The sequence below is a fragment of the Eretmochelys imbricata genome, chromosome 3 (genome assembly GCF_965152235.1).
Source record: "Eretmochelys imbricata isolate rEreImb1 chromosome 3, rEreImb1.hap1, whole genome shotgun sequence".
NCBI classification, from domain to species: domain Eukaryota; kingdom Metazoa; phylum Chordata; order Testudines; family Cheloniidae; genus Eretmochelys; species Eretmochelys imbricata.
Genome location: NC_135574.1, coordinates 69,660,470 through 69,676,384, shown reverse-complemented (window position 1 = coordinate 69,676,384; position 15,915 = coordinate 69,660,470). Strand labels below are relative to the sequence as shown.

Sequence of the window (15,915 nt, the reverse complement as noted above, 5' to 3'; positions counted from 1 at the left end):
CTAAGGATGGAGATTCCACCACCTCCCTAGGTAACCCATTCCAGTGGTTCACCACCCTCTTAGTGAAATAGTTTTTCCTAATATCCAACCTAGACCTCCCCAACTATAACTTGAGACCATTGCTCCTTGTTCTGTCATCTGCCACAACTGAGAACAGCCGAGCTCCATCCTCTTTGGAATCCCACCCCCACACCTTCAGGAAGTTGAAGGCTGCTATCAAATCCCCCCTCACTCTTCTCTTCTGCAGACCAAACAAGCCCAGTTCCCTCAGCCTCTCCTCATAAGTCATGTGCCCCAGCCCCTTAATCATTTTTGTTGCCCTCCGCTGGACTCTCTCCAATTTGTCCACGTCCCTTCTGTAGTGGGGGGCCCAAAACTGGACACAGTACTCCAGATGTGGTCTCACCCATGCTGAATAGAGGGGAATAATCATTTGCTTCGATCTGCTGGCAATGCTCCTACTAATACAGCCCAATATGCTGTTAGCCTTCTTGGCAACAAGAGCCTTCTTGCTCTCCCAACAGATATCAAGGTGACTGTTGACTCAAATCCAGCTTCTCGTCCACTGTAATCCCTAGGTCCTTTTCTGCAGAGCTGCCGCTTAGCCAGTCGATCCCTAGCCTTTAGCGGTGCCTGGGATTCTTCCGTCCTTAAGTGCAGGTCTCTGCACTTGTCCTTGTTGAACCTCGTCAGATTTCTTTTGGCTCATTCCTCCAATTTGTCTAGGTCACTCTGGACCCTATCCCTACCCTCCAGCATATCTATCTCTCACCCCAGTTTAGTGTCATCCACAAACTTGCTGAGGGTGCAATCTATCCCATCACCCAGATAATTAATGAAGATGCTGAACAAAACTGGTCCCAGCACCAACCACTAGGGCACTCCGCTTGATACCAGCTGCCAACCGGACATCAAGCTGTTGATCACTACCCGTCGAGCCCAATGATCTAGCCAGCTTTCTGTCCAGCTTATAGTCCATTCATCTAATCCATACTTCTTTAACTTGCTGACAAGAATACTATGGGAGACTGTATCCAAAGCTTTGCTGAAGTAAAGATATCACGTCCACCACTTTCCCCATATCCACAGAGCCAGTTATCTCATCATAGAAGGCAGTCAGGTTCATCAGACCTGACTTGCCCTTGGTGAATCCATGTTGACTGTTCCTGATCACTTTCCTTTCCTCCAAGTCCTTCAAAATGGATTCTTTGAGGACCTCCTCTATGATTTTTCCAGGGACTGAAGTGAGACTGCCCGGTCTCTAGTTCCCGGGTTCTCCTTTTTTCCATTTTTAAAGATGGGCACTATATTTGCCTTTTTCCGGTCGGCCGGGACCTCCCCCGATCGCCATGAGTTTTCAAAGATAATGGCCAATGGTTCTGCAATCCCATCCGCCAACTCCCTCATCGCCCTTGGATGCATTAGATGCAGCCCCATGGACTTGTGCATGTCCAGCTTTTCTAAATAGTCCTTAACCTGTTCTTTCAGCACTGAGGGCTGCTCACCTCCTCCCCATACTGTGTTGCCCAATGCAGCAATGTGGGAGCTGACCTTTTCTGTGGCAAAAAAAGCATTGAGTACTTCAGCTTTTTCCACATCATCTGTCACTGGGTTGCCTCCCCCATTTAGTAAGGGTCCCACACTTTCCCTGACCTCCTTCTTGTTGCTAACATACCTGTAGAAACCCTTCTTGTTACCCTTCACATCCCTTGCTAGCTGCAACTCCAATTGTGCTTTGGCCTGCCTGATTACCCCACATACTCGAGCAATATTTTTATACTCCTCCCTAGTCATCTGTCCAAGTTTCCACTTCTTATAAACTTCTTTTTTGTGTTTAAGCTCACCAAAGATTTCTCTGTTAAGCCAAGCTGGTCACCTGCCATATTTGCTATTCTTTCTGCACATTGGGATGGTTATTCCTGCGCCCTCAAAAAGACGTCTTTAAAATAGACCCAGCTCTCCTGGATTCCTTTCCCCCTCATAGTAGCCACCCAGAGGATCCTACCCATCGGTTCCCTGAGGGAGTCAGAGTCTGCTTTTCTGAAGTCCAGAAAGTTCTGAAGTCCAGCAGTTTCTGCTGCTCTCCTTTCTTCCTTTTGTCAGGATCCTGAACTTGACCATCTCATAGTCACTGCTGCCTAGGTTGCCACCCACTTCTACTTCCTCTATCAATTCTTCTCTTTTTGTGAGCAGCAGGTCAAGAAGAGCATGGCCCCTAGTTGGTTCCTCCAGCACTTGCACCAGGAAGTTGTCCCCAACACTCTCCAAAAACTTGCTGGATTGTCTGTGCACTGCTCTATTGTTCTCCCAGCAGATATCAAGGTGATTGAAATCCCTGATGAGAACTTGGGCCTGTGATCTAGAAAATTCTGTTAGTTGTCCGAAGAAAGCCTTGTCTACCTCATCCTTCTGGTCTGGTGGTCTATACCAGAGTGCCCACCACGAACAGACCCAGGAGGCATCGTGACTGACCCAGGAGTCACAATTTGTGGCAGTGAAGTAGTTTTGAAAGTGTACATCTTATTTCCCACGTCTGTGATGGGAGCAGAGGTGTGTTGTAGTGGAGACAGTGTTCCTCCTCCTCTTTCCCCTTTGCTTCCTGTGGGGTGGGATATCCAGAGCATTGAACTGGACCCAGATCTGAGATCCAGGTTCTAAAGCAGCCACATAGGAGTGGGTGAGGCCTCATGCCCCTGCATGGCCATGTCACAAGCCCTATATTAGATGTCACATTTACAAGGGGAGAACAAGACAGCAGGGAGAAGGTGGAGGAGGGAATACAGCAATAGCACAAAATCATTCCTTTACTTGGTGAGGGCAAATGCATAGCATGGTGTAGTAAAGAGAATGGGAGGTTGGGATTTTTGTTTGTTTTAAATGACTCATTAGCTGTCTTTGTTGCTGTGTGTAGATGCTGCAGCAGAACTGGGTCTGAAGGAGTTGAATGAGGAGGATGGGGGGGGGGTCTTGTGGATCGTCTTAGAGAGAGCTTTGTATGCATACAGGGTGGCGAGGACAAAAGGAGGAAGACATTCATGGGAGAAACAGACAGATGGAGTACTGAAACTGGCTTCAGAATGCCCCTGGCTACGAGTTGTGGTCTAGTGGACTGAGCACAGGGCTGGGCATTAAGATGCTTGACTTCTGTTTCTGATTCTGCCATTGACTTTCTATGTAATGCTGGGCAAGTCAACTCTTTGTGCCTCATGTACAAGACAGGAATTATGCTCGTGCTTGTCCACTTTTGCAGGACACTTTGAGATGTATTGATGAAAAGTATTGCTAGTGGGAGTAAATTAATACTCCATGGTGTGGTATTGATCTCTGAACCCAGATAAACAATCCAAGGTAACAGGAAATGAGACTCTGTGAGCACTAAGTCTCAGTTCAGATCTTAGATTGAAAAGAGAATTTGGGAAGGCCATTCAACAGAACATCTGATAGAAATACAATGTAATCTCATTTAAGAAGAGTTTTATTATATAGACATCTCAAGAAACTCTATAATATCCATATCCCTGGAAATTAGCTTCTGGTAAAGGCATCAAACAATGTAAAATACCTGGGAATGTGGGGTGCATTTTCAAATCATTATGCCTAGTTTTAGCAACTCTGCCAATCAGATCAGTGGGCAGCATGTGTAATGTTCTGAAAATGTAACCACTGCTGTCAGCTGCCTCTTTATAGACTTTTAATTGGAGCTTTCGCCAGCCTTGAAAATGTGATTTTTGCCCCTTGCCATCTTTATTACTTTGCAGGCTGGTCTGTAGTTCCTCAGTCTCCATGCATCATGAGATAAAATTATTCATGGGTTACTTGTTTGTATTTTAAAGTGTAGCTGATGAAATAGTCGAGTGAGTATAATTAATCCCTACTACCTAAAGGGCCATATTCTGCATCCTCATTCACACTGAGCAGTACCTTGCTCCTTGAGTAATCCCATTGATTGCAATGGGACTGCTCAGGGTAAGTATGGCTGATGGACTCTGACCCTCAGTTATCAGACAAAGTATCTAATGTCATTTGGATTTTAAACCGGTCATTCTTGATTTGGGTCCCAACATGTCATCAGTGCCCAGACTTCAGTGACTGCTCTCTTGGGGATTGTGGGCCATGCAAAAGCACATGTACTCAAATCAGTTAATTCAGAAAATAGGTGGTGGTGGTGGTGGTGGGAGGGGAATGCCTCTGTGTTGTATGTTTTCTTCCTTAGGAAAGAATCATGTGGGTATGATGGGATTACTGAGATTTTTGTCTTCCATTACCTTTGAGAGATAAAATAGCAGGTGCAAGCAGAAATATCCCTGTTACAATGCAGTACAGTTATAGGAGCAAGAAGGAGAAACTATCTGCACCAGAGTCCTTTGGGCTGGATTTTATGGAATTGGCATATTGTTTAATATAATGGCCAATTTCATACAAATCCTTCTCTTCACTCGTTTCTCTCAGCCTCTGGAGAGTACTTAAAGTCAATTATTGGAATGTAATACCACTGACAAGAATACAGCTGTTTTTGCTTCATGACCAATTTCCAACAGTCTTGCTTAAAACAGCAAAAAAATAAGACCGTCCAGAACAAACCTTCTCCCCAATGGTACTTTGCTTTCGTAAAATGTATATTCCTAAATATCCTTTTGCTGTTATAAAACAATATGGGTGCAACCTGTCTCTAAACATCATTTGTAATGAAATCTATGTATTTGTTGCACCAGATTCTTCTGCATTAGGTAAAAATAAAATCTAAAATCAGGTCACTGAGATACAGTTTTCCTGAAAAGAATAAACAAGGGCAGAAGGAGTTAGGAGGCTGTTTTCCAAGAACTATTAATATCTAAGGAATCCTATTCAATATGTCTTTCATTTATATTTAAGAATTTCCCACTTGGATTTAGGGACTCACATTTCAAAGGAAATTTTCACAAAAGCAGTGCTGGTACAATTGAAGATGTTAAAGGCAAATTCTCTTCAATGAGAGTCCAGAAGCCTTCATGTCAAGTGACAGATGAAACGGTTCTCTGCTCCTCTGGTGACCAAAAACTAAATATTAAAGTTTTTGAAGGGAATCAGCAGTTTGAGAGGGGAGAAATATATTTGCTCCTATGTTTGGGAGTGTTAATGGATTCCAGTCTGTGCCATGTAAGGTCAGCCCAGACAACCCGGTACTGAGTCCCTATTAATAAATGCAATAGTAATCTGTGATTTCTGGAGAGTTGTCACCCTTGTATCCAGTCTGATGGTCACATGTCCTGAGCAGCAGTGCTGACTAGGAGCTGATCAGCTTCACTAGTCCACTGAAGTAGCACCCACATAGTGAATGGTGGAAAGACTGGCTGCAGAGGGAGGGAGGAATGGCAGACGAGTGAAAACTGTTGTCTATAGAGGAACTGTGGATGGGTGATAGTGACTGGCAGGATCCAGGTGGGAGAAGGACTGTCGCTGGTGGGGGGAGAAGAGTATACTGAAGGGCAAGACAGAGTGAGCAGTCCCTTCCAAAACTCTGTTATGCATGATTATCCCACAGATGTCTTGGCTTTCATCTTGTTAGGTTTGTTTGCCATAGGCTAGAAGGCCCCTTGCAGAGATGGTTTTTGTTCTTTGTTCTTTAGGCTTTGGCTTCTCATGGGTTTTCCACTGGGTGAGGAGGGGAGATTATGGTCAGAAAAAGCAGTTTCTGTTTCACCACAGTGTACACTCACAAATCACAGTGTTTGTGCAGGGGAGGCAGGGTTTTCAAAAGCCCCATTGTTGACCTGACGCTGCTCCCACTGGGGGTCAACAGTATGACTTCAGTGGCAGTCGAGTTGGGCCAATGTAGAGCGCTTTTGAAAATTCCCCTCTAAATGCATTTTAGGAAAACAGTATCAGAAATAACAGCAGTGATTGTATGCTCAGGGTATAACAAACAATTCTCACTCCCCACAAAAAGTCACTCCTAGGATACAATCCATACTTTAGATCAGGGATTGGCAACCTTTGGCACGCGGCCCGTCAGGCAGCCCAGGACACTAGCGGGCTGGGATGGTTTGTTTACCTGCAATGGCCAATCGCAGCTCCCACTGGCCACAGTTCACCGTTCCAGGCCAATGGGGGCCTTAGGAAGTGGCGGCCAGCACATCCCTCAGTGGCCCATGCCACTTCCCGCAGCCCCCATTGGCCTGGGATGGCAAACCACGGCCAGTGGGAGCGGATGCGGCAGGTAAACAAACCATCCTGGCCCGCCAGTGGCTTTCCCTGATGGGCTGCGTCCCAAAGGTTGCCAGTCCCTGCTTTAGATGCCCTCACCAGGAGCTGCAAGCTGTGTCAGGGCCAAGCTATTTAAGTACCACAGGCTGTCACTATGCTGCTGCTCTCCATTTAAAAGGAACGCGGTAGCAATTTTTACGTTGTTGTGCAAACAAAGCAAATACCAAAAGAGCAAGATTTTTTGGGCCTGTGTTTAAAGGTGCTGTCCATGTCTAGGGGTCCCTGCTTTATTACACACCTTTCCCTGTGGGCTCCTTCAATTGTTTTAATGTTGCTGCTAGGGCCAAGGAGGTTCAGCCACCTTTCTAGTATTTTGTTAAAGAGATTTGGCAGCCCAAGTAAGATGCTGTGAAAATTCAATTAGAAATAAAAAGTGAAAAGCTAAAGATGTTCACGTCTCTCATGTGGATTGTACTGTGCTTGATTCTGTCCATTTATTCAGAAGAAAAGCAATTATTAGTACAGTACATGAGCAGTGCAGTAGTAAATGGCACACTGTCCAAGCTGGCATTAGCTAGTGAAGCTTGAAAGAATTAATTGGTTATGTATGCGCCTTTCACTTGCTGAGTCAATGGCTGTCCTTGTCTATCTAGGTCACTACTAAATTGCTTAGCCATTCGATGTAATGACATTTACACTGACATCGTCGTGGTAATGATGAAGGAAAAAGTCCCCAAAATCATAGGCAGAGTTTAGTTTTCACAAGCATTGTTTGGCCATCTTTCCTGTGAATGTATCATCCATAATTTAGGGGAGATACGAATTGCAGCGATAGCAGAATGGGTTGGTATGTTTAGTGATGTAGGCTGCAGTATTTATGAGGTATCTTTGGTGAAGAACAGGGCCTCTGCTGTGATGTAAAAATCCAGCAGAAGTAATTGTATAGATAGTTACTTATATAGCTCCCTTCTCCAGCGGTATAGCTTCTGCTGTAATAACTCGCTGAGAGAATGGGGCTTCTGTGGATGTTTCTGACTTGAAATATCCCAAACTGGGGCTAGAAAATTCCTTACTCTCTGAAAGGCCGAGTTCAGAAAAGTTTCCTTTTTCTTTCAGAAGCAGCTCTGTTTTGTTTTATACAGCAGGCTACTCACCTTTGAGAGATTGCTAGAGACATGACCAGATCCTCAACTTGTGGAAATCCACATAGCTCCATTGCAGTTTATATCAGTTGAGAATCTGGCCCACAATCAGCATAAAATATCACTAGCTTTGTATAACTACACTATAGAATAGTTACCCACAGCAGCCACTCCCCAGAAGCCTTTTTTTAGCTGAGAAATAGTTTCACCATTTAAAGGTGAAGAAAGTGGCATTACATTAAAAATAATGTGTAAAGTGAAGGAGGATGAAACTGATGTTCTCCCACTGTCTTCCTTTTACTTTTTTTAATCTCATGTGACTCTGCATGTTGAAGTCAATGGAATCACTCTAGTTTTCCTGATGGAGAGCAAAGTTGGGCCCAGTACGTCCAGGTTTGCACATTCAACCCACATCATTTCTGAATCTTTCTCTTTATTTTCCTGTCTCCTTGCCCTGCTTCTCGCTGGAGTTTACAAGTAGATTCCAATGTATTGCCACATGAACTTTTCCCTGTGACATTATGTGCAGACAGGAAATTTGCCTGCATTTCAACAACTTTTTGAGCAAAACAATTAAAACTTGTTTTCGCTCTTGGTGTCAAAACTTGAATGTAAAAGCCTTATTTTTACTGGTTAAACTGTGGTGTCTTCCAAAGGAATGCACAGACAGGTTTTTTTGTTTTGTTTTCCAGGCACTGGCTGAGGCTTAAGAGCAAACCAAATGACACTAAGTTTATGTTTACTGTCCAAAGGGTATGAAAGGGAAATCAAACATTCTTCATATCAGTAGGTAGTCATTTGCAAACAAGGTAGTCCACATCACCATGTCTAAGGTCAATCTCTGTGTATATACGCTTAGTATTGTTTTCCGTGGCAGCACCGGCTTAGTATTTCTTCTTCCATTAAACTGATCTGCAGTGTGATCTGTTACAATATTAAGCAGTTTCTGAGCCATAGTTTCACAGGGACAGGGGGAAAAATTCATTCCATGAAACCTGTGTGAAAGGATACAGTAGGTGCTTGTGCCAAGTTTCACGTGGCTGGGGCTGAGTGAAAAATGAAGCAATGACATTAGAGTGCATGGAAATGCAAGGCAACAATAAAGAAGTGACGAAATTGCTGGCATGTTTGCCGACGTGAAGAGATTAAATTATCAAGAATGTCAAAGTATGTTTTGTTATGTGTGTGTCCCTAGCAAACTATTGGATGTAAACAAACCTGAAAAAGGTGTTTTCATTTTAGAGTTATCTGTGCACTTAATCTCTTTATCTCTATATACTTAAAGGGCACTGGTTGAGGGTAGTAATTGCATGTTTGAATATCAGAGGAGCCTTTTCACCAGAATCTTTTGGTTGGCTAGAGAAACTAAATGTATTTTCTCTGGTAGCCAATTATTAAATACTGTATAGTCTGCTTCTTTAAATAGGAGTTGAACTGTATAATCACAGTAGAAATTAAATGTTTACTGCCATCTTTTGGTCCATGTAGATACGACACTAAAAAGACAGCATAGCCTTGTAGGTCCCAGAATATTAGAGAGAGAGAAGGTGGGTGAGGTAATATCTTTGATTGGACCAACTTCTGTTAGTGAGAAAGAAAGAGAAGCTTTTGAGCTAACAGAGTTCTTCTTCAGGTCCTGACATGTGTAGCTTGACATGTGTAGCTTGAAAGCTTGTCTTTCTCACCCACAGAAGTTGGTCCAATCAAAGATATTACCTCACCCACCTTGTCTCACTAAAAGGGAAGTAAGGCTCCAGTTTACAGTTGTTTGGTCTTTTTGCACACAACTCTCATTTGTTCACACAATTTGTGAAACAGTTTTTATGCCAGAAATTGATTTTGTTTAATTCATCCAGCAACATTTCGGTTTGCACAGACATATTAGCTGTCTCAAAGACTGTGTTTACAGCTTTAACTTGCATTAGAACATAAGAACAGCCATACTGGGTCAGACCAAGGTCCATCTAGCCCAGTATCCTCTCTTCCGACAGTGACCAATGCCAAGTGCTTCAGAGGTAATGAACAGAACATGTAATTATCAAGTGATCCATCCCGTCTTGTTGTGTGTTTGGGGTTGTGTTTTTTTGTTTTATTTTTTCTTTTTGCGAGAACTGTGGGAGAAAGGGTTAGAATTTCCGAAATCAAGAGATGACTGATGTGTTTGCATTCAGCTATGACATCAGAGCAGAAGTACAAGAGCTTAGAATAAATGTTTCAATTTCAATAAATGAGGTTTTAGATTTTTTTTCTAGTAAATGTGAGTTTGTCATACTTTTTTTAAATGGAATATTAGTAAATGTCTTTTTTTTACATATTTTAGTAAAGAAAGAATAAGGATTGTTTTCAGTTACTCTGACCCTTCCAAATGACATGGTGCACTGTTAATTTGGACTGCTTGTAAAACCAATCCTAGCTGCTGTTATATATAACTTTGTGATCCCATTGATGTTTTCAGGTTGCATTTTTAACGTGGCAGCTCGTCTGGGACTTAGTCCCATAGTTCATTTGCAGATAAAACTCCCACTGCAAAATTGGATCTGATCCTGTGTGGAGTTTGGCATCCTCTACCCCCATTGAAATCAGTAGCAATTAACTGCTCCCATAACACATTTCCCACTTGAGAGGATTAGGCTCCATGTTTGTGTAAGAGATTCTATGAGAATTCTTTTGAAGTACTAGTTTCATAGGGCCAGATTTTTAGCAGGTGTAAATCAGAAAAGCATTGTTGATTTCAGTGGAACTACATGGGTTTACAACAGTTGAGAATCTGGCCCAAATAATTTATTTCCCCCACAGAATCAATCACATGGCAGCAGTAAGCTTTGGTGGATGGGTGGGTTGGTTGGTTTGTTGGCTTTGATGGGGTGTTTGTTACCAAAGAGATTATGAAACTTTTGCTGCCCCATTTGTTTGGGGAAAAACAATTAAGTGACTTTTACAGCATTGTTCCTACTGTATTAACCAAGCAAATTGTAACTTTATTGGTTGTTTTTGTTTTAGGTGAAGCTTCCTTTTCCTGTAGATCAAATCACAGATCTTCCACGGAATGATTTCCAGATGATGATAAAGATGCACAAGTTAACCTCAGAACAGTTAGAGTTCATCCATGATGTTCGCCGGCGCAGTAAGAACCGGATTGCAGCTCAGCGCTGCCGCAAAAGAAAACTGGACTGTATCCAGAACTTAGAATGTGAAATCCGCAAATTGGTGAGTTACTTGTTGTTGCCTCAATTAAATCTGATAATAGGGCTGTCGGCTGAATGATGGACAAATATTCAAAACAATTCCAGTGCAGTTTTTAGTTAATTTAAGTTCAATGAGGTAAATCTCAATAACCAACTTACTTTTATTTCACAAAGGCAGGTAGCTGAGTGGGGTTTTTTGTTATTGTTTTGGTTTTGAATCAAAGCAATTACACTTCACCCAGATTCATGCTTGCATGTATATGTCACTAGTTATGTCAATCAAAATACCTTATGATAATCTCAAGACAATGCTGTGCATAATGGCAGGGAGGAATATGTTCTTAATTTTATTTAATTTCAGTACACAAACTAATTTTTCAGTGATACTTGATTTAGAGTGTCAAGCACTGGACTGGAAATCCAAAATACCAGTCTCACTGCCTCAAACCAACCCTCTATGTGGCCTTGTACAAGTCACTTAATCTTTCTGCCTCACACAATTGGGTAGTAACAGGACGATGTCTTTAAAATACTTCAAACATGCCAAGTATTTGTAGACCATGATTATTATTACTATGATGGAGTGTAGCACTCAGGTGTATGAAATAATCTCCATGTTGAGATTATTTTCTTGCGTTTAGTGCAGGGTGGTTGGTTTTTTTCTGAATGTTTCAGCTCACCACACATTATTTTCAATAACTTAATCTAGCAAGTAGACTGAAAATATAGAAAAGAAACCGAAAAAGCCTCGAGACAAAGAATCTAAATATCCAAAGAAATGAGAGCTACCCAGCAATAACACTAGAAAAATCTCTGAAACCAAAGTAATGTAGTCCCAAACTCATTGCCAGAGTTTCATTTCATGGCTATGACCTGATCAGAAAGCCTTGTCTTTTGGTCGCAATAGCACTGGCCTCAAAGATAACTTCAGAAAACATCCTCTGTTCTAACACTGCTACCTTTTTCCATAACACATTCCATGACATTTTTTGCCATACAGAATACATTAAAAGAAGAAAATGAAGTACAAAGGTTAGGAAATGCCAAAATTAAGGTAGCTCATGCAACCTTAACTCTGCCCTTTTGCATATACACATTGTAAGACAGTGTTCAATTTCAGGATCACATACTAATTTTTGTATAAGAAAACCAATAGCAAAACTCCCATTGACTTAAAGACTCAAGGCCTTTATTTGAAATTAATTTGTCACACTGTGTACCCCAAGGTGACCAGTAAGTCTCCATTTTTTCATGTATATAATATCACCTGGAGTGCTTTATTTTTTATTAAGGATGGAATTTTTTTCATTATCCTTATTTCGCAGACCTCAGCAACCTCCTTTACACTGGTGATCTAAGGATGGGCAATGTGTGAAATGCTATTCCCTGCTCATGACATTACATGCTTCTCACAGACCCATCCATCCATCCACTTACATTCTGCCTTGTCTGCACACACATAATATACATTTTCTTACATGATTTATTCATCTCAAGATACACTTGGGCATCTGTTTATTTTTGTTTTCTTGGTGGATTTATCAATATTTTGGCAGGTGGTGTTTTTTCATGTAAACTGTTCTCTTTGTCTCTTTCCCATTCTCATAGCTGTGTGGAAACGATATAGACTCATAGGCATTAAAGTCAGAAGGGACCATTATGATCATCTAGTCTGACCTGCAAAATGCAGGCCACAGAATCTCATCCACCCATTCCTGTGATAAACCTCTCACCTATGTCTGAGCTATTGAAGTCCTCAAATCATGGTTTAAAGACTTCAAGGTGCAAAGCATCCTCCAGCAGGTGACCCGTGCCCCATGCTACAAAGGAAGGCGAAAAACCCCCAGTGCCTCTTCCAATCTGTCCTGGAGGAAAATTCCTTCCTGACCCCAAATATGGCGATCAGCTGAACCCTGAGCATGTGGGCAAGATTCACCAGTCAGATACCCAGGAAAGAATTCTCTGTAGTAACTCAGATCCCACCCCATCTAACATCCCATCACAGGCCACTGGGCCTATTTACCATGAATAGTTAAAGATCAGTTAATTGCCAAAATCATGTTATTCCATCATACCATCTCCTCCATAAATTTATCGAGTTTAATCTTGACGCCAGATAGGTCTTTTGCCCCCTCTGCTTCCCTTGGAAGGCTATTCCGGAACTTCACTCCTCTGATGGTTAGAAACCTTCATCTAATTTCAAGCCTAAACTTCCTGATGGCCATTTGTTCTTGTGTCCACATTGGTACTGAGCTTAAGTAATTCCTCTCCCTCTGGTGTTTATGCCTCTGATATATTTATAGAGAGCAATCATATTTCCCCTCAACCTTCTTTTGGTTAGGCTAAACAAGCCAAGCTCCTTGAGTCTCCTTTCATCGGACAGGTTTTCCATTCCACAGATCATCCTAGTAGCCCTTCTCTGTACCTGTTCCAGTTTGAATTCCAGTTTGATATGTTCTTCTTCGAGTGATTGCTCATGTGTTTTCCACAATAGGTGTGCATACTCACCACGTGCACTGGTGCCAGAAGTGTCTCCCCTAGCAGTACCATTAGGGGGTGATTGACTCCTGGAGTGGTGCCTGCCTGGCGTGGTGTAAGGGGATCCGCGCGCTGCCCCAACCCTCAGCTCCTTCTTGCCACCAGTGAGGGTGCGTCGGAACTGCTCTGCTCCAGCTTTGCTGTAGCTCATCTCCAGAACCGTCTGTTCGTTCGTTCGTTCAGTGTTAGTACCTGTAGTTAGCTGTTTAGTTAGTTTAGTTAGTCAGTGAGCCTGGGCCGGGACATGCCCAGCGCCCTGCGGTTTAAGTCGTGCCACTCTTGTAGCGTTCTGTGCCAAGCAGTGACCCGCACACAGACTGCGCTGCTTTGGAGAAACCCATGTCAGCGAAAGGTGCAAGATTTGCAAGTCATTAAAGCCTTGGACCAAAAGAGAAAGGGACATTAGGCTCTGGGCCATCCTGATGGAGTTGGAGCTGACCCTGACCCCGGGACACCTCTCCGAATCGTTATCCAGCGCTGCTCCGAACCAGTCGGTACATGGCGACCCTCCAGTGCCATCGACCTGTTGGCACCGCTCCCTGTCCACGGGGCATGCCAAGAGGGCCAGGAAGACTCTCTCTTCGCAGCGGCACTGAGAGAAGTCTGGGACAGAGGCTAGGCCCATGTCAGGCAATCCTCGATCCCCACCACAGGATCTCCCATTCAAAAGGAAAGCTCTGTTTGCGGAGGAAACAGATACAAGGCTGCAGGGCATGAAAGACTCTCACATGACCCTCCAGACTCTGAGCCTCTATGTCCCGGCTACAGCAAAACCTAAGTTCAAGCCGCAGCAGACTCCCGCCCAGGCTGCCCTCCCGAAGAAGCAGCAGGACTACAAGAGACACCCTCACAGGCAGTCTCGGCCTGCCCCCGCCAGCATGGGTCCTCCAAGGGCAAGCAGGCGGGGAAAAGGCGTTTTTGACAGGACGCTTGGGGGCACTGCACCAGTCCTCATCAGGGATCCACCCCCAATAAGGCTTCCCTTCTCCAACTGATTGTGTGCTTTCCTCCCAGAATGGTCATGGCTAACCTCGGACTGATGGGTCCTCAACACCATCTCCCAGGGTTACACCCTCCAGTTTACTTCCTAACCACCCCCCACCCCAGTCCCCCTTGGGGGACCCCTCGCATGAAGCTCTGCTCGAGAAGGAGGGGGGGTGGCTCCTAGGTCTGGGAGCGATAGAGGTGGTGCCCAAGAAGTTCATGGGCAAGGGGTATTACTCCCGTTATTTCCTTATCCCAAAGGCCAAAGGGGGGCTCAGGCCCATCCTGGACCTCTGAGGTCTGAACCAGTACATGGTGAAGCTCAAGTTCTGCATGGTCTCCCTGGCCTCCAACATCCCCTCCCTGGATCCTGGGGACTGGTATGCTGCCCTCGATCTACAAGATGCATACTTCCACATCCACATATTTGAGGGACACAGGCACTTCCTCTGTTTCATGGTGGGACAGAATCATTACAATTCCTCCCGTTTGGTCTGTCCACTGCCCCCAGGGTGTTTACAAAATGCATGTCGGTGGTAACGGCCTACCTCAGATGGCGGGGGGTCCAGATATTTCCCTATCTGGACGATTGGCTTGTCAAGAGCCACCTCCTGGTCGCATGTGAGGGATCACGTGGCGCTCCTCCTGTCCACGTGCACCGCCTTGGGCCTGTTGGTAAAAAACACCAAGTCCCATTAGTCCCAGTCCAACACATAGAGTTTATCAGGGCGCTCCTGGATGCAGTGTCAGCCAGGGCCTCTCTCCTGGCAGACAGATTCAAGATCCTGAAAGTCTCATTGACTCCGTCGCAGGGTTCCTGGTGACAACAGCCAGGGTTTGCCTACAACTCTTGGGTCACATGTCAGTGTGCATGTACATGGTCTGTCACGCCAGACTCAGGATGAGGCCCCTCCAGCTCTGGTTCACCTCAAAGTTCTCCCAGGCCACGGACAGGATGGGCAAGCTCCTCACTGTGCTGGACTCTGTGATCACCTCCCTACGCTGGTGGTCCGCCCCAAACAACATGCTCCAAGGGGTCTCATTCAGGGACAGGGCCCTGTTGTTGGAGCTGGTGTCCGATGCGTCGGAGGGCCCATGTGGGGAACAGTCTTTCATAAAGACAAGGTCCAGTTCCACCCACATCCGGCGTTCTTCCCGAAGGTGGCCTCCACCTACCACATGGGTCAGGACATTTTTCTACCAGTCCTCTGCCCCAAGCCTCACGCGTCCAGTGAGGAACACAGTCTCCACACGCTTGATGTGTGGCGGGCTCTGACTTTCTACCTCAAGCAGACCAGGCCATTCAGAAAGTCCTCGCAACTGTTCATCGCCTCAGCTGAGCGCGCAAGGGGCCAGCCGATTTCCACTCAACGGCTTTCCAATTGGATCACATTATGAATCCGTTCCTGTTATGAGCTGGTGGGTGTCCCCCCGCCACCCATTGTGAGGGCACATTCCACTTGGGCGCAGGCCTCATCGGCTGCCTTCATGGCCCACATCCCTATCCAGGACATTTGTAGGGCCACCACATGGTCTTCAGTTCACACGTTCACCTCGCACTATGCGATCGTCCCCCAAACCAGGGATGATGCCGGCTTCGGCAGGGCTATCCTCCATCCTGGGAACTTGTGAACTCCTACCCACCTCCAACAGATATAGCTTGTAATCACCAATTGTGGAATACATATGAGCAATCACTCAAAGAAAAGACAGTTACCTTTTCCGTAGCTGGTGTTCTTCGAGATGTGTTGCTCATGTCTATTCCACATCCTGCCCTCTTTCCCCTCTGTCGGAGTTGTCTCTCAAGAAGGAACTGAGGGTGGGGGGAGCGTGCAGCTCCCCTTATACCACGCCAGGCAGGCACCACTCCAGGGGTCGCTGGG

The 15,915-nt window shown here is 44.7% G+C and overlaps 1 protein-coding gene across 6 annotated transcripts in view; it reads left to right on the top strand.

The window, feature by feature from the left end:
* The window catches only part of BACH2 (BACH transcriptional regulator 2), a 271,810-nt gene that overhangs the window by 247,062 nt on the left and 8,833 nt on the right, over positions 1-15,915 (top strand). For all 6 annotated transcript variants that reach the window (XM_077812822.1, XM_077812823.1, XM_077812824.1 and 3 more), the window contains one exon: positions 10,326-10,532. In XM_077812822.1, the coding sequence (XP_077668948.1) occupies positions 10,326-10,532 (207 nt within the window). The remainder of the gene's footprint in view (positions 1-10,325; positions 10,533-15,915) is intronic.